The sequence below is a fragment of the Culex pipiens genome, chromosome 1 (genome assembly GCF_016801865.2).
Source record: "Culex pipiens pallens isolate TS chromosome 1, TS_CPP_V2, whole genome shotgun sequence".
Taxonomy (NCBI): Eukaryota; Metazoa; Arthropoda; class Insecta; order Diptera; family Culicidae; genus Culex; species Culex pipiens.
Genome location: NC_068937.1, coordinates 33,271,510 through 33,291,152, shown reverse-complemented (window position 1 = coordinate 33,291,152; position 19,643 = coordinate 33,271,510). Strand labels below are relative to the sequence as shown.

Sequence of the window (19,643 nt, the reverse complement as noted above, 5' to 3'; positions counted from 1 at the left end):
CACTTTTTCAGAAATTTAGTAAAATTTCAATCACGATTCGATTTACGATTTGAGCTGCCTTGTCGCAAAAATACTTTACGTAAACTTTTTAGGTGCGCTTTTTGTGACAACTTTCACCTTAACACAAATATCTCGCAGATAGGTTAAAACTTTCAGAAAAAAATCAATCTCGGAAGGACTCGGGAAATATCTAATATGACTGTGCTCGTTCGTGGTTGGAATAAAAGTGATGCAATTCAGGACCTAGTGGAAATCATACAGCCTCGCTGAAACTGCCAAACGAGAGTTGTTGGGGTTGTTGGATTACGGCGATTACATGCTTGGGGCTCTCGAGTGGTGTTGGTTGGAAGTGTGAATGTGGTGGGATTTGACAGAACGTTTTTCGAGCTGTTCTGCGATCAGGGGGTGTGAATGGGGCATGGAAAGTTTGTGCGCAATGGAGAAAGACGGGTTTTATAAAAAATCCGCTATGAAACTCAAAATTTAAAAAAAATTGTTTAACAATATTCGAAAATTAGACCCCTACACAATCTCCCTTCCCTTCCCACGCCTTGTCTTTTAACATCAATCCCTTCCCAACTAACCCCGAGTAGGCCGCGGGTAACCGGCTCCCCTCCCACTAACATTTACACACAAGATCCTCTGTAATTACTCTTAGCTTTAAGAAAAATGTAATTTCAAAAGCCGACTCGGTCCTAACCAGGTCCCAGTACAGAATAGGACCTAATAAAAATAATTTTAAGAAATTCGAAAAATTTCTTTGATGAATACGCTTAGTTCTTTCAATATCTTAGGATGAGTCGGCATTCTGACCCACCATGCGTCTCCATCAAAAATCACTGGGAACTAATTTCTATGGCGAAGCATGGTTCATATACTAAAATCAATTATTTACAAAAAATCATATCTCAAACCTCTGTTAGTGACAAACAATTTTAGGATACGAGTAGTAATACATTCGGAAAAAGTAAGCTGGGGATATTTTATAGGGTTTGTGAAACATTCTTTAAGAAGAGGTAGAAAGTGCCCATTTCCCATGTTAACTTCAGGTCAATAGAGGACCTACTAAACATTAACCAAATCAAATGCGCTCAAAATTTCCGGCTAACTTCTGGGGCCATAGTTTTTTGAAAATTCCGGTTGATGCACTCGACAATAAAACTTGAGTATTTTTTTTAAATAAATTTGTGAACCACGCTATTTACTGTACGGCTAAATATTTCGGGTTGTGCCTAATTTTAGCAAAATCGGAGCACTTTTCATTTGGGCCCTGCTGGTTCGACTTGGAATGGAATGACAGCCAAACTTTTTGTTTATCCATTGTTAGTACCACTGCGCGATTTTGACATTTCGGGCGTGCGTTATTTGTAACGCCATTTTCGCTTAAAAATCTGGATAGGACACACTCTCCGGGCTAAAGCAAAAAATCCGATGGTTAAATCGCATGCAAAAGCATGCACATCACCTTTGTGAGAAAAAGCATGTAATATTGTATGAGAAAACGTGTACACAAAAAGCAAGTACCTAAGAAAAAAAATCAGGTCTGCTCACCTAAAAAATAACATCAAACTGGCGAAAGTCATATTCAGATTACCAAATCCGCACCCCAACCCTCTCGACTATCTCGCCGCTGTGAAAATGGTCGGATCAATGCCAATGTAACAATAGGGACGTGGCGTTACATCGTGCTGCCACGTGGTTTTTTTAAGCGCAAGAGTGTAAAAGTGCTGAGTCATCGTCTAAAAATAGACGGCGTCCTATCTCGCCCAGCAAAATGAAGTCGATAAAGTAGTCGGTTTCGATGAGCAAAAGTGGAAAACGTGGTCTAAAAATAGCGACGCCATCCCCCTATAGGGACGTGGCGTTACATCGTGCTGCCATCTGGTTTTTTTAAGTGCAAGAGTGGAAAAGTGCTGAGTCATCGTCTAAAAATAGACGGCGTCCTATCTCACTCAGCAAAATGAAGTCGATAAAGTAGTCGGTTTCGATGAGAAAATGTGGTCTAAAAATAGCGACGCCATCCCCCTATAGGTTTTCCGTACTGCGTATACTGTGTTAACTACAGCTACATCGGTGAAGATCGAACTAGAGACATAGCGGCGAGATAGCAGAGAGGGTTGGGGCGCGGATTTGGTAATCTGAATATGACTTTCGCTAGTTTGATGTTATTTTTGAGAAGAGCAGCCCTATTTTTTTTCTTATGTACTTGCTTTTTGTGTACACGTTTTCTCATACAATATTACATGCTTTTTCTCACAAAGGTGATGTGAATGCTTTTGCATGCGATTTTACCATCGGATTTTTTGCTGTGTAGTATACCAGCGGAGAAATTTTAAAACTTGATTTAATGGCAAAATAGATGTTGTGATTGGATTCTGTATAGTTTAATATACTCGATATATACTCGACTTTTGACGCAAGTGAAGTATAAAATGAAATTAACCGAAATATCGTGTGCACCTCAATCAGCAAAAAAGCACCTCAAAACCACCTCCAAAAACCCGAAATTTCTCCGGTGGTCAGGAACCATTTTTCCAAAGCTGACCATATCCTGAAAATAGCATGAATTTCCCGTCGAATGTAACTGGGTAGATCGAAATCTGTCAATTTTTTGCAAAGATACAGCATTGAGAATTCCCGTGACGTTACAACGCAAGCAAAATACCCTTTTTGTAAAAGTCTGCGTGGTAACGTCACGAAAAGTACAGCGGCTGCAAACAAATTTCTTAACTTGCTTCAGTAGTCAATTTTACGTTAAAAACATAAAAAGTCTAGTTTATGTTGATTATCAGAGCAGAATCACAGCCTTTTTTTTTTTAAAAAAATATTGATGGAACGAAATTCTCTACCGTTGTAATGGCTAATGGTTGTATTCGCTCGTAGAACTGCAACCGAAACGTTAAATCCTTATCCTTGATTCATAGTGCAAATTTAACGTTCTTTCAGAATCTGTAAAAATATTGAGGTGCTTTCCGAGTTATAGCAAAAAACCTGAAAAAAGAAACGTCAAACCGTTGTAACGTCACGGCAGAATGTGTCATAGAGAGATTCAGCAAGAAAGTTATCTTCGTGCGCATGTATTGCGTGTACGTATACGAAAAAAGTGAGGTTAAATTTTGTCCGGCCAGCAAAATCAAATGGTGCGCAAGTGTGCATACGCGAAACGTCATAAAGCTCTATCCGGTGCTCCATTAAATGCTAAATGTTTCATATGAAAAAACGGTATTTGAAAAATATGTATCTAAAATCTAAAATGTGTGCAAAATGTCAGAAATTGATTGAAATCGAAAATATGCGGTTGATTGGTTGAGACAGGACCTGGCGCTTCTAATTTGTATTTCAAATGGGATTTTACCCGTAAAATAGGTTAATTTATTGTTTTGCACTATTTGACCTCCTTATCGATTTTCAGATTTTTTGAAAACCTGATTAGATAATAGGTCGTGTTCCACAGAATTCAAGCAAAACAATGTAAATGGACCAATCTCGAAGTGTAAACAAAGAGTCTATCCTGCTCACGTCATTTGTTTTTAATAAAGTTTTTTTCAGTTTTTATTAAATATTTCATGCCTGAAATCGAATTTTGGGGATCTGTGAAGGTCAGAAGGAGAGGCATTGTGTGCTGCACAAAATGGCTTTCTTAATTCAATTTGGCTCAAAATGCACGTGCGACAAGATAGCACGACAACGATGAAATGATTTAAATTTTTAAGTATTTTTTTGCATTTTTTCTTGCCAAAACCTCCCAAAAAATTTAAAATATTGTCCAAAAACATGGTTAAACGGCTGTCCCAATTCGCCCTATGTGTCCCGATTCACCCCAGATGGTAGTATTTGTAATTTGGTGCACACTTCATTTAGTACAGTCCAAACTCGATTGTTTGAAGTCCTCGGAAAAAAATTGGACATTGGATTCATCGCCAAAATTCGATAAAGTTCGCTAAAACTAGCCAAAAAAGTTGCTATTTTCACAGCCTACAGAAAAATTATCTAGAATCGCTATTTTTTTTCGCTGGTTTGGAAGCTGGTCAAATGTGATCAAACTAGTACAAAAATTCAATGGTTAAGTAAAAATTTTCAATGTCTGAAAGTTTCGCCAGAATCCGTGTTTTTTCGCCACAATGACAGTGAACCGAATTTATTTTGTACGTTTACAAACTATTGTCAAAGCTATTTTCATTGATCATCCGATAACCGATTTATCAATGAAAGCAAGCAAAAAATGGCAATTTCCATTCATTGAATTCATCAAAGTCTGTGTAAAATTACACACTATCACTCTCGGTATTAAGCAAACATGGTAACTGATAGAACAAAACGAAAGTTCCTTTGAGTAAGTATTTAAAAGACCATGCGTCTCCTCGAAATTTCCATGAAAGTAATCTTTTCATGTTTTGTACTGATAAGTGTACTGATGGTGACTTTCGATTCAATTGCCATGTGGACATATCTGGGAAGCATTTAAATTAAACATGTTCGAAACACTAGCAACTTCAAAGATATTCAAATAATATTTAGACAAGTGCTCGAATCTCGGAACCTCGAATATCATCTACCAATACGCAACGTATCTTTCGCTACCTATTTGTACTGAAATCTGAGTTAAATGTTCTACGCTACGCTGTTTCGATTACCAACCTGACGATCGGTTCGTACATATATGAGTGAGTGTAGATATTTTTACCGTATGACAGCCACGAAATCTTCGACTCAGATTCCAGTGGACAATTTAGAAGTTTAAATTTGTCGCAGACTAACAGTTTTGTGGTGTTTGGTTACATTAGCACATATAGTGCGAGGTAGTGTTTCTAAAGTATACAATTAAGCGTGACAAAGCTGCCAAATTTAAGTGCAAACCTGACCAAGTCGCGAATCTAAACATCATTTTGTACCAGAAAGGTCACACCAACACCACCACCAACCGAACGAGGATTGTCTGGCCGTCTGTCTGGCTCCAATGTTTCGAGCAGCGGCAGGCAGCAGTTCGACGAACATTTCTTTCATGTCTGGCCGTAGCAGCTCCAGTGCGTTCCAAGTGTTGCAACAAAACAGGCCTTAAAACGGCGTTCGGAGTGTTGTGTTACGAACCGGCAGCGCGCCAACCCGGATGTTGAGGCGTATTGCGTACGCGGTTCAAGTCCAAGAAGTGGTGTCCAATTTCGATTGAAGAATCAGTCAGTATGATGCGTTCATAAGGCTTGCCTGAAAAGGAATCGGAGTTGTGGCCGCAGCTGTGTTGAAAAGGGGCCTGGAAGCTACCTCCGGAACCGGCTGGTATGACCTGCGGTGCAGAACGGGCCTCGGAGTGACGCGACAAACGGAAGTTTCGGGCCGATTTCCGAGTGGCGGAGCAAGTAATAGCAAGAATGCGTACCATTCTATTCATAGCAGCCAGTCTCGCGATATGTAAGTGTGTGGAGAGCAGTGCAGTATGTTGTATGTTTTATTTTGTTTCGATCTGCGGCGCCGTTTTGCTTTGGATGTGTTGTCGGAAGGAGGTCCATAGAGATACTCGAATTGTCAAATGTTTGTCCAAATTTTTTCCATTGATATGAGAAAAATGGACTCAAATTGACCATATTTAGGGCGAGTTGGACCAACTGTGGTCTTAGCTTCACCCCCCCCCCCCCCAAAGATAAAAACCATATTTAATTTTTAATAAAACTCCAAACATAACCAGGACTGTTTTGAGAGAAATTGTTTTTTTAAGCATGAAAGTTTCACAGAAAAAAAATCATGGTAATATTACATCTGGGAAGGAGTACATCTTTTATGTCAGAAAAAGGTGTAATTTTACCTCTGGAAATGTGTAATTTTACCACTTTTCTGGTGCAATGTCACTTATTCAGTCTAAATTGAGGTAAAATTACATCATAAAAGAGGTAATATTCATCCTTCCAAAATTACAGCTTTCAAATTAACATTATTTTTTTCTGTGTTGTTAATTTAATTAAGTTCAATTTAAGCATGTTTACAATAGCTCTCTATGAAAAAGGGAATTTGAAGGTCCAAAAACAACATCCTAAAATTGTTTGCATTTTCGTTTAACTTGATGATATCCAATTCTCTTTGTTGAAATATCTGCTGAACTACTTTGAACTGCGCCATCATGACCCTAACATGATCTTACTTGTTTGCACAGGTTTTGCAAACTTGAAACTTATGACTTTGGTCAGTTATCAAGGACGGCTAGCTCAGTCCTTTCCAGGACAAAAGACCATCAACTCAAAGGTAGTCGTAGACCAAAGCTACTGACTACTCATCACTCAGGGTCGGCACGAACTACTAGGCGGATTCAGGTAAATACGGAAGGAAATAAAAATCACGGAACCACACTTTTCTAAATAAAACGTGTAATTATGTATTTCGTGTATTTGTGTGTGGGGGTGTTAGTGTAAAGCACTTCTGGAACCAACGTACCGATCTGCTGCAGCTGGTTCTCTCGGATGAACGCCGTCGCGTAATCCTCTCACGATGGCCGGTCACAGGAGCGCCCTCGACTGTGCCGCCGTAAACCCAAGGGGGGGGGGGGTTCGTTGCAGCCAAATGACGGTTGATGGCTGGTGCTGCTGAACCGGAACTCTTGAGCTGCTGGGCTGGGTTACGCAGAGGTAGGCCAAGCGGGCGTTGCTGGTCCTACTTACGTCAGACGTCTTCCCTCAGTGGCGTATTCGGCGGACCCGGCACCTGGCCGATCTGGTCCCACCGAGAGGGGAAATCTCCTTGGTGGTTATGGCGCCCCGCGCCAGAGATGCTGATGGTCCTATTACTGTTAGGTGCAGGCAACGGCTCCTCCGCGCTTATAGGCCTGGACCGACCGAAACCCGTACGTCGTCGAGTCGAGCGAACTGTTGACTTCCGCCAAGCACTTCCACTTCCGGAAGGCCAAGGTGTGAACAGCGCAAGGAACGGCACTGTCACTTTTCGACCTCGACTGATCGCACGGACGTCTGTATAAGAAAAGAGGCCGATCTTCGGGATCGGCGAGCCAGGTAGACTTCTCCCTCCTATTTTCCCTGGAGGGAAAACCACCATTTTCCATCCCACCCATTGTGTGCCGTCTCGACGCGACGCCGCCAAGAACGGTCTTATTCGCAGCGGTACGAAAATCCCTTCGCTGCTTTGTAGGGTGTGATGTTGTATGTTGGGGAATTAAATTAAAAAGTGAAGGTTCGTTCAAGAATTGTAACCAACGGTTACAAACTACTTTAAAAAACGGATATTTTCAAAACAATAACAGCTACCTACACCTAAACTCCTATAGTTCAAATAATAGGGAAATTTGTGACGATTTTTCTGTAGTAAATTTTGAATTGGATCTCATCAAGTTTTACGAAAATGCCAACAATTTTGTTTGTTGGATCTTAAAGTTTATGTTTTTTGTCTGGCCACTGTATTGGCAATGGTTCTTAAGAATTATTCTTTGCATATATATATTTTGGGGATTTCAAAACTTCGCGAATGTATAAATAGTTTGTAAGATAAAATAATAATGAAATATTGAGGTATTTGAAGGATTTACTAAATTTAAGTTTTGCTTGAGAAAACATAAATCAAACGCAATTTTAGTTCTTTATAGTTTTGCCAAGAAAGGCCATCTCCCAAAGTGAATTTCCTCTAACTGCGATGGTTTTTTTGAAGTATTTTTTTTGTTTTCTGTTCTTTCAAACTTGAAAAAATAGAACAATACAGAAAGAATTTTCTTACAACATCAAATTTGGATATACTTACGCAGTAGAACAAAATTCAATGACAATTTGATAATCAAATAATCCCTCTTTTTTATGTAATTTTACCAAAAATTATGTTGCATGTGTAAAATTACATACTGAAGGATGTTTAAGTAAAAGCCAAGTTGAATTTTCTAAAATTGTCATTTGACAAATTGTCTACATGACTTCGAAAAATAAGGCCGTTGCAAATATTTTTTGAAGTTTATGTCCCTCGACTCTGACCAAAAAATAAAAAAGTATACTAAACTGTTATAATGTGCACAACATTTTGTTTTATCGTAATAATACTGTGATTTCATATATTGATTGTATCTAACTGATTGATTAGTCAAATTGACCAAAAGTAAAGTTACTTTTTGTGTTTCATTAAAAATACACGTTTAAGTGTTTGCTAAACAAAGTTAATAAAACTTTTATTAAAATTACATTGATATCTATCAATTTGAGATTAGGATGAATTATTAGATAAGTTTGATCAAAATTCATTCCAAATTGATTTTGCGTGAAAATATGAATTTTTATTGCCACCAAAAACCATTTTTCTACCACGAAATTTTTCCAAATTTACTAAGAAACTTGTTCTATTGAAAATGTCTATCGAGATGTCAAATCTGCAACATGGAGTTAAACTTTCTGTACGGTAGCTATGAAGTTTATCAAGGCACTTCGGAAACTTCAACGACATGTTTCATTCACACACTCTCACTTTCAATTTCTCGATAAGTTTGAAGATATTTTTGAAATTGTTACAACAACACCATGTAGCGTTGAAAGTGATATTAACTGTTCATAGTGTAAAATTGTCCAAAGAATCTGATTGAAGAATCATTGAGAGAAACATACACTGAAATTAAAAAAAAGTTCAAAATTCCTATATTCTAGGAATATTGGCTCAGTGCGGAATATTGGAGCAGTGCGTGGCCGAATGGTTACGCTGTCCGCTTTGTAAGCGGATGATTCTGGGTTCGATTCCCATCTGCTCCAACCTTCCATCGGATGAGGAAGTAAAATGTCGGTCCCGGCCTTGGTTGTTAGGCCGTTAAGTCAACAACACACCAAACCAAGCCTACTCCGGTGGAATCGCTGGCGGCGGTTGGACTCGCAATCCAAAGGTCGTCAGTTCAAACACTGGGGTGGAAGGTTCCTTGGAGTAGAAAGAGGTTTGGGTGCTCTCCCCATTCAAGCCTTCGGACTCCTAGGTTCGAGCAGAAACTTGCAATAGAGACCACAAAAGACCCGGGGGTCGTTAATGTGGATGGTTTGATTTTTTTGGCTCCTTTCCTTATTTAGTCATCCGAAAACCCCAATTACCAATTATGAAAAGGAGGCAAAATTCCCAAAATAAATGATTTTTTTACTTTTTTTAATTTCAATGCAGCAATTTGTGGGATTTTTTTAATAATCTTATCAATATTTTCATAATTATAGTCTACTAAATTTTGAAACTTTAAAAAATTTGTGGAAAAGTAATTCTTTATTTGTTAATACCTAATCGTTCTTTCTTGTGACAGATTTTTAAATTAAAAATTTAATAAACACCGAATTATGCTCAACAACAACACCCCTAAACTTCTACAAACACAACCCCACTCCGTGTTGTACAACATAAAATCGAGCGCATAAATATGTTTTCTACCCACTCTTGTTGCCTCTCTTGGTTGTTTTCGACGATTCCGTCTGGCGACGGCAGCCGTCGATCGAAGATTTTGCCTCCCTCCTTTCTTCTTTCCTGCACACTTCCTTCCTCACCTCGAGCGGTCTCTTGAATGTGTGAAAAGAGAGTAGGTATCGTTTCACTTTTCAACGCCTCTTCTTCTCCCCGGTCCATGCTTCTGCTGCTGGTTTCCCACATGTGCGTGTACCCGTTTAAAAGTATGCATTTTTGAAGAAATGCATTCGTGAGGGCGTTTGCGATGCACGGCAGTGATTCACGTGCACGACATACTTTGGGGCGGTTAGGGGTGAGGGACCTATTTCAGGCCATTTTCGAATTACACAAATTACTCAAGTTTTAGAATAAATTTAATAATGATTGAAATAATCGAAATAGGCAATCGAAAATGTTATTTTGCAGTTAAATAATTGGTATTAAATTATCAATAAAATACATTGAATACAATTTTGTTAAATTTTAATCAGACTTTATTGGCACATTTACTTTGCTTTTTTTTGCAATATTGATTTTTCAAGTACAAATAAGAATGTAGTATTTTTTATTCATCCTGGCATATTTTTTACGCAATTTGCTGTAACTTAAAATGATTGATTTTTATAGCACAGCAAGCAATAAACAAGCAAAAATTGTAAAACCGACTGGAAAATACAAAAAAAAACAAGACAGACAAAAAATAATGTTTGGAGATTGTAGATTATGCTTCATACTCTTGACAAAAATAATGGTCCTATCCAATTCCTCGGAATTCCCATCCTTAGAATTACATATCCCGAGCAGGTGGAAATAACTGTAAAAGTTCAAGATCTGTTATTTTCACAAGCTCAGGACTTGTTATTAAAACACCCAGATTAGTTGTTATAATACAACAAAATAATAACAGAGACTTGTTCGAAAAATAACTCCTTATGTTTTCAAAAAATATTACAGGAAAATCCGACAACAGAGAAAAAATGTTCTCGATACCTCATTTTGGTATTGGGGAGATATGTTTTTTTGCTGTATCATAAATTATTGTAATTTTTCTATATTTTCTTCCAATTAAATATAACATACACTGAAACCCCGATGGTATGACACCAATTGATGTTAAACGAACGGGTTCACTTTTTAGTTTGACACCCTTTCTACACAGAGCTCATATAGTTTGGTTTGATAGTATGTGTGAGTCCCGTGATAAAAGTGACAGTTCAAACCAACCTAACCTACCCAACTAAAAAGTGTCAAACGAAAAAGTGACCAAACTACAGGGGGTTGAGTGTATTTTCAAATGCTATATAATTATATTTATTTCTGAATAAAAAAAATCTTATTTCATTTTTTTTACTTTTATAAGCATGGTATAAAGATTACATTTTACGGACATATTAGTGACCTTTACAAAATTGGTTGAAAGAGAGTTTTAGCCATACTTAGCAAAATTAAAATTAATAACAAATTGGGTTATTGACACTTAGAGAATTTTCGAACATATTGTTGATTTCATTTGGGGGTTATATCAATAATTTAAAAAATCTACTTTCATATTTTTTAGTTTTTATAAAGGTCAATTTTTTCCCATAGTTCAAGCCATATTAAACAAAATAAAAAAATAATAACAAATTGGGTTATAGAAACTTTTTTCGAACAATTTGTAATTTTTTTTTAAATTTTTATTCAAGTTTTGATATAAAGACTAAATTTGGACATATTTAGCTAAATGAAAAATTAATAACAAATTGGGTTATGGAAAATTGGTAAAGTTATATTCAACAATAAAAAATGAAAACAAATTTGGTTATGACGGCTGATTGTTTTTTAAAAGATGGAATATAACATGACTAACGCGATCAATGATTGAATAATTTTTCATGTGCCTCATCTTGAATTTGTTATTGTTTGGAATTCTGTCATAAGATCTGATCAATAACAATTTTTAACTCAAGTTTTGGGGATGTTATTATTTCTAGATTAAATTCTCAATAATTCCTATCTGCATAGGAAACATAGCACATAGGTTGTTTTGTAAATGTATTGTAGATTTTTCTTCAAGATTTTCATGATTTTCTGATATCAAAATCAGATATTTTAAAAAGTCTTGTTATTGAGTTGACCTCTGTTTTGTTACTCCATCCTGCCCGGGATTAGCAAATTAATTTCCTTAGATCTCAGTAAATTAAGATAGCTGAATCGTAAATTTGGCAGATTAAAATACAACTTTTTTTTTGCAATGAATATTTTTTGTCAAAGGGTTATGTTTTATATCTTGAACTACTGCTAACTAGTTCAGTTAGTATCCTGTCCACAATTACAATAAAATAACACATTTTGCGTGAATTTGAGGCTGATATTAGAGTACCGCGCAATTGCTGTGAAATTCCAGTTTACAAGCCCTAGTTATGTGCATTGTCACGAAGTTTGGATGAATGAATTTGGTTGCTAGAATCTCAGGTAATATTTGAAAATGTTTACAGCATTCGGGCAAGTACGTGTGACAAACCGTCCTCTAACTAAATCCCTTTTTGGCCAATTGTCGCACTTGCAGCGAACTGCAGGGTGTGTTAAGATAGCACGATCAGATCGAAATTTCTTTCATATGAAAGGTGGCAACAATGCACGAAGTTTCTCCGGTTTTTGTTGAATATATCATGATTGAAATCGAATTTTGGGAATCTGTGAAGGTGAGGCATTGATAACTTCTCAAAATGGCGTCCTGAACATTATTTGGCTTAAAATCGACGTGCGACAAAATAGCACAAACACGAAGATTTACTAGGAATTTGATGTGAGTTGATTGAAGTTTTTCCGCTAGGTTCACTGTTGTTCCAGCGGTGTACAGTTTGAGCAGTTTTAAGGGAAAAAATGCGTATGTAATGAAAAATCAAACGTTTTCAGAAATGTGGGGTAATGCAAACTGTGGCAATCAGTGCTGAAAATGTCAGGGGTCATGACTCGAAAATCGGCGACGCTGACACGAATTTTTGAGTTCCATTCACTGAACCGCAAAACCGTGACATAAACAAACCCGGCGCAGTCGTGAGTGCCCTAGCTCATTGAGCAGCTGCAATGCGAGGCAGTAGTCGACCAACGCTCAGTTCGTATTTATGCGTGGAAATATAATTTTGAATATAAGTTATGGTTGTTTTAAGTGTTTTGCACAGTCTACAACCATTCAACTGTTTGAAAATAGTCAAAATAGTGTTTAAAGAGGATTTTACGAGTCAGTCATATGACACGAATTGAGTGAGTGTAGCTCATTTTTTCACGTCTCTCATTCTCCAGCAGCCGACCGGCACAAGTCAGGCGGCAGTGGTTGAATAGACACAGTAGGCTTGCAGTCACATGCTAGCAGAAAACAGACATTTTGGTTTGCTTCATGTTTACGCTGGGTTGGAAACTTTTTGCAGGCCTGGTGGCAATTTTACTAACGATCATAATGCACTTTACAAAAACTTTCATCGATGATATTTGAATGAAATAAAAACCAAAAACTGCTAAAAATTTTAATATTTCCAAGCATTCCGAACATCGTCTCGTAGTGCTTCTACTCGCCACCAGGATGCGTGAACGTTTCTGTCAAATCACTCAATACGTTGAGGTGGGTCTAAGAGGCTCATTTTTCGAGTGATTTTTTAGTTGGTACTTCCTTAGTGTAGTGAGGAAGGCAAAAAAGTTGAAGTTTATATTAGGTGAATTCAACAAACTTACAAATATTAAATGTCCCAGATTGAAAATAGGTACGTTCCCCATAGATTTAAATTTTCAACCATAGCAAAACGCCGGAAATGAGAATTTTCTTTTTTGGGTTAAAAATATCCTCAACGCTTTAGAAGAGACTTTCCATACATTTTGCAATCATAATTACGTTATTTTAATAGAATGTTGCCCTTTTTCAACCTGCTTTCCTTCTATTTTTCCCACACAGTCACGGTCCAGCTGGATGCGGCGCTCAGCCGGAGCAGCAACCCCGAAGCGGTGCCGAACGGGGCCAGCGGGCTGGTTTGCGAGTCGTACGCGTGCAAGGATGGCGACTGTACGGTCGGCGTGGAGACCTGCGATTCGGACGGCGAGCCGGACAAACCGGTCGGCTGTTTCGTCGTGTGGAGCACCAACAATGTGACGAGTGCGTAATATTTGATTTTTTTTATTTTTGAGGTATTTAAGAATGATTTCCTCTCGACAGACGAGGTCAAAGTGACGATGAAGGGTTGCTTCACCAACCCGAGCGAGTGCAACAACACCGAGTGCATCGACACGACGCTCGGCACCAAGAACCTCAACTACTGCTGCTGTCGGGCCAACATGTGCAACCGGGAGCACAAGTGGATCCCGGAGGCGACCAAGCCGCCCGAGCAGATTACGAACAACGTGCCGCACGAGGCGACCTTTAACTTTGTGTGGCTCACGATGTCCGTTTCGTTGGCCATTCTGGTGGTGTTCGGGGCGTACATGTTCTTCCGCCACCGGAAGCCGTCCATGTTTAATGAGATTCCTACGGTGGGTTTTGGGTTTTGAGGTTAGGTGACACTGTGATTTGAATGTTTGAATTCCGCAGATTGAACCGGAGATTACGAGTTCCTCGCCAAATCTAGCCCAGCGGCCGATTCAGTTGATTGACCTGAAGGCCCGCGGTCGGTTCGGAGTGGTGTGGAAGGGCCAACTTCACGCCCAGGAGGTGGCCGTTAAGATTTTTCCCATGCAGGAGAAGCAGTCCTGGATTACGGAGCAGGAGATTTTCAAAGTAAGTCGCTGGGTTTAAGAAAAAATTGAGCTAACCAGCTTATCCTTCTCCCACCAGCTACCTCGTATGAACCACCCTAACATTCTGCAGTTCATCGACTGCGAGAAGCGCGTCGAGCTGAACAACACCGACTTTTGGCTGATCACGGCCTACTGCAACCACGGGTCGCTGTGCGATTACCTCAAGTCGCACACCGTTACGTGGCAGGAGTTGTGCCGGATCGCGGAGAGCATGTCCCGCGGGTTGATGCACCTGCACGAGGAGATCCAGAGCAGCAAGACGGAAGGGCTGAAGCCGTCGATCGCCCACCGGGACTTTAAGAGCAAGAACGTGCTGCTGAAGGACGACTTGACGGCGTGCATCGCCGATTTTGGACTGGCGCTGATATTTACACCGGGTAAGATGAAATCCAAATCCCTTTCGAACCAGCCCCTAAACTGCATACTTCACCCCCTTCAGGAAAACCCTGCGGCGACACCCACGGCCAGGTCGGCACGCGCCGCTACATGGCGCCGGAGATCCTGGAGGGGGCGATCAACTTTACGCGCGACGCGTTCCTCCGCATCGACGTGTACGCGTGCGGGCTCGTGCTCTGGGAGCTGGTGTCCCGCTGTACGGTGCACGGCGGACCGGTCGAGGAGTACCGGTTGCCGTTCGAGGCCGAGCTGGGGTCGCACCCGACGCTGGAGGAGATGCAGGAGAACGTGGTCACGAAGAAGCTGCGACCGCGCATCTACGACCACTGGCGGAATCATAATGTGAGTAGCCCTTTTTTGTTTTGTGTAATCTAGAAATTTGAATTTGGAGAATTTCTTCCACCTGTGTTGGTGTGTGGCCCAATCCAATACCCGCCGGCCGGCAGCGAAATTATGGGAAAGTATAGTTTGTAGACTTGGGGTATGCTGATACAGCTTACCTCAGTTCCAAGTATCAGGTGGAGATAGCCCTCGTCCTCGCGCAGCTTCCAAAACCCTCATTTCGGAATGAAAGTGAACCGTTGACGTTTTAAGGCTTTGTTGTCTTCGGCAAAGTTGCAATGCAAAAAACATAAAAGTTTGCTATTTTCGCAAAAATTCTAGAATATAGCATTTTTTTTTTGCATAATTGGTTTCTCCGTAGAAATTTGGGGGCAGTCCATCCAGATTTTAAAGCGAAGATGGCGTTACAAATGGTGAATGCCCGAAATGTCAAAATCACGCAAGTGTGCCATGGCATGACAAACACACTTTTTGTGTTATGTTGGTACCAATGTAATGTTGGTACCACTGCGCGATTTTGACGTTTGGGGCGTGTACCATTCGCAACGTCATTTTCGCTTAAAAATCTGGATAGAACAGTGCTTTGCAATGATTCAAAATTCTATATCTTGAGAAGGGATTTCCCTTTATTTAAATTAGCTTTTTACACTAAAACCCCGATGGTTTGACACCAACTGTTGTCAAACGAACGGGGTCACTTTTTAGTTTGACACCCCTTTTACACGGAGTTCACTCACACTATCAAACGTTTGTTTTGATAGTGTGCGTGAGCGCCGTGAAAAAAGTGACAGTTCGAAACTTTTTAGTTTGACTTTGATCAACAAACTAAAAAAGTGTCAAACGAAAAAGTGACCAACCACCGGGGGTTGAGTGTATTACAAAAATAAGATTTCGACAAACTTTACCCCCTTCGTTTTTTTCAGCAAAAATGTTCAGAGAAATCGCCCTTATTACTTTTTAAAATAAAATGTATCTGAAAAAATATATTTTCATAAATCTGAGAATATTCTCTACAACTTTCATTTATGGACATTGCTGATCCGACCTTCGGTTGCTTTATAAAGAATTAAAATTACCGAAAATTATTTTGTCCATATCAGAGGTTCCCAACCTTTTGGCCCTGCCGGCCAGATCTCATTTTTGTGAAGCAGTGGCGGGCCGAGACATACGTTTGATAAAAAGTTGAAAAAGTCAACAATTTTTTTCATAAAATTATTTTTACTAGGATCTTCTAAAAGTGTAGTAAAATATATACTGAATAGTTTCGAATTTTACTTTACTTCGATTTTCTTTAAACTATTGAAGTTAAGAATTTGTTGACTTACTGTTCGAGTTACTTGGTATGGTTTTGTAATAAGTCCTCAACTATGTGTTTCTAACAATAAATTATTAATAAATAGTTCTCCCTGAAGAAGGCGCCAGTTAGCGCCGAAACGTCGGACTCAGCATAAACAGCGTTTCACTTTGCCCAGACTGAGTAGCCGATTAAACTCAAACATAATCACAACAGTCGAACTCTCATCAATTAAAAAAAAAACAATTTTAATCAAGTTTCTCAAAAAAGATCAACTTTAATTTTGATTACATATCGTGAAATCTATATGAAATTTACGTTTAGTGACTTTTAGTACATTTTTAAAACAATGGATAATTTAGTTTTCTTGTGCCATTTTCCAGTTTAATAATTGATTCTGAAATTATCAATATAGAAATAATAAGAATCAAATTTAAACATAAAGAATTATTGAAAGTGAAGCAAAAACATATAATAAAAATTCAATGGCAAAATCCAAATAATACGTTTAATTGGAAACATTTGATGGCAAAAGCAAAAAAAAAAAAAACAACTAAATATTCCTTATTTTATTTTGTTATAATTTGTAAAAAAATGATCTAAAGCTTATTTTATCAATTTAGAAACTGAATTTATTACTGAATGTTTCATGAACAGCCTTAAGGACCGGTCATAGTACTATTTTGAAAAGCCGTCGCAGGCTGGATGAAATGGATTCACGGGCCGGACGTTGGGCAGGCCTGGTCTATTTGATATCCATCCAGCCCTCAATTTTCACTGAATTCTGTAAACTTTTGATCTAATTTTTGATGTTAAAAAGTCAAACCCGTGTGAATTTTTCTCAGTCTTTTGATTTTTTTCAGATTTTAAAAATGGCTTACATTTTAATTAGATTTAAGCTCTTTCGAAATGTTTGTCGTGATTTGTAACATTTTTTCTGGCATTTTAACTTGTAAAAGGTTTCAACTCGAAAACGGTGCATTTTATCAATAAATCACAAAATTCGAATTCAATGATTTTTTATTTTTTTTTTAGAAATTTATGATAGTTTGCAACAATTACTATTTTTTTTAAATTATAGCTTGGCTAAAAAATCGCTCCAACAATGCAATCTAATGCAACGGGGCATTGCAAATGTTAAGAATGACAAGAAGATGCTAGGCGGTAATCAACCTAAGTCATTTTCCAGGATGCCCTCGAAAGACTGGCTACGCGAGGATTAGATTAGATTAAATTAGATTAGTATAATAACAAAAGTTGCCACTTTTTGTGCACCAGAGTTTATGACGATTCGACATTTTTAGTGATAAATGACTGAGCGCTTCGATCGCCATCAACTTACAATTTTGGTGGATTTCTTTGAAACGTTTCATCAATTCACGCACACAGCCCTTTGACTTCACATGACTGCATTCAAATGATTGCTGTCATCACGCAGCACCGCACGGGCGAGTAAGAGCGAAAGAGAGAGGGAAAGAGAAAGCGCATGCGGCTTCGGGTCAGGCGATTGCTTGAGTTAGCTCGGTTTTTGTTCGTTCCAACTTCGTGTGCGTTCACGGACGGACGCTTCACAGGCGCACGATCACGATAGGCGCGGGGTGTGAGCATTCAAATAGCGTTGTCGATGATGAATGCTGATTCAAATGTCTTTCAAATTTTGTTCAATCACTGTCAGTGGCCGTTTCTGTTTTAAGCCTTGTTGTCCACTAAAACATATTAGGAAAATCTAAAAAAAAACCTTAAGTTTTTCAGAATCGAGTTTAAAAAAGTTATTTCACGCTGGTTATTTTTTTTTCATTTACGTATTTTTCCGAATAGTTTGCTTCAACTTTGCCGAATACACCAAATTGATCAAAAAATGCTTTCTCAAGATACAGATTATCGAATATTTGCATTGCACTTCTCTATGAACAGCCCCCAAATTTGTGTGGAGAAACCAATGATGAAAAAATAGCTTATTTGAACATAAAGAATCGAAATCGATCAAATAAATATTTTAAACTAAACTTAAATTAATGTTCCAACCCACTTCCAATTCCAGGGCCTGAACGCGCTGTGCGACACGATGGAGGAGTGCTGGGACCACGACGCCGAGGCCCGGCTCTCGTCGTCCTGCGTGATGGAGCGGGTGTCCCAGCACGGCCGCTACCAGGCCCACACGCCGCTGCTCATCGAGACGAACACGACGAACGACCTGCCGCCCAAGGTCGCGGTGGAGAGTGTTTAAGGGGATGGCTTAAAAGAAGAAGAAAAAGAAGTATAGTTTACGTGTCTGAGAGAGTCTGTTTTAATTATGAGAGAGAGATTTTAAGTTGGTCCTCTTGGCTAAGATTTTTTATAAGATTAAAAATAATGCGGAAAAGTATATCAAAAAAGGAAGAACGGATAGCTCGTAGTGGACAAATTTGACGATATTGAGTGACGAAGCAGAGCAGTGGATAAACCTTTATTTCATGTTAAAATAATAAAACAATAAAAACAAAGCAAGAAAGCAATATCACAGGAAACGACTTGTTGCATTTGAAAAGAGAACAGATCTCTAAGATTGTCGGCATGGAACGTTCAAAGTTCCAATATGATTGGTGAGGCCTTTCCGCAGAGTGCGAAATCAACAAAGAGAAAGAAGATTAGTGAACTGCTACAAAGTGGAAACAAACAAAAACAAATCAATAAACATTGTTGTTGTATAACAAAAACGGAAATCGTCTCAGTGATCTTTATTCTCGGGCCGCATGACCGGGGAAGAGTTTTTAAATACTTTTACATTTATTGTGAACATTTAATCATCTATATCCAGAAGAAGAGTTAAACAAAAAATATAAAGAAGTACATAACGCATACGGAAGATATAATTAGGGGTTGCGCATTTCGTAAGACTAAGAAAGTTTCGAGGAATGCACTCTGTGGCGCACCGCAGCAGAGCTTGTGGCAGCATATAAATTGCATAAATAAGATATATTTTTGTAAGAATTTTCCTCCAATATAGTACTTGTATGCCATGATTAGATCAATAAAGATTATTCTAATAGCGTTAGTACACCTCACTTGACTGAGTTTCTGTTTTATTTCTACTTCGAATGACAAATTTTTATACTCTACCGCACAAATTCTTTTTCGAATTTTTGTTTCCGTTGTTTAGGATAGTGGTGGGAAAAACCGCTCATTTCTGTGAGCCGCTCTTTTTCGTTCGCTCATTTAAATGAGCGGCTCGTTTAGACGACACCGGTCACGATTTTTTATTTCTTATGTGTGTGTTGGATATACGAGAGAAATTGGCGTCGTGTGTAAGGCGCCCTGACACAGGCTAGCAATAAGCGCGCCATAACATTGGAACATGAGGCGACCGCACTATGGGCCATCTCCATACAAACAGGCGGCCAAATTATTTTTTTGCTTTTTAAATGTTTTTTCATACAAATTTGGGTAATTGTATGGTATTGAAATGATATACGTCGATTTTTATGAC

The 19,643-nt window shown here is 38.7% G+C and overlaps 1 protein-coding gene across 1 annotated transcript; it reads left to right on the top strand.

The window, feature by feature from the left end:
- Positions 1 to 4,660: 4,660 nt before the first annotated feature.
- LOC120419281 (activin receptor type-2B) lies at positions 4,661 to 19,221 on the top strand. Its single transcript, XM_039581946.2, has 7 exons — positions 4,661 to 5,406; positions 13,310 to 13,507; positions 13,568 to 13,881; positions 13,940 to 14,125; positions 14,183 to 14,522; positions 14,585 to 14,883; positions 18,219 to 19,221. Exons 1-7 carry the CDS (start codon positions 5,367 to 5,369, stop codon positions 18,402 to 18,404), a joined length of 1,563 nt encoding a protein of 520 aa, XP_039437880.1. The 5' UTR covers positions 4,661 to 5,366; the 3' UTR covers positions 18,405 to 19,221.
- Positions 19,222 to 19,643: the final 422 nt, after the last annotated feature.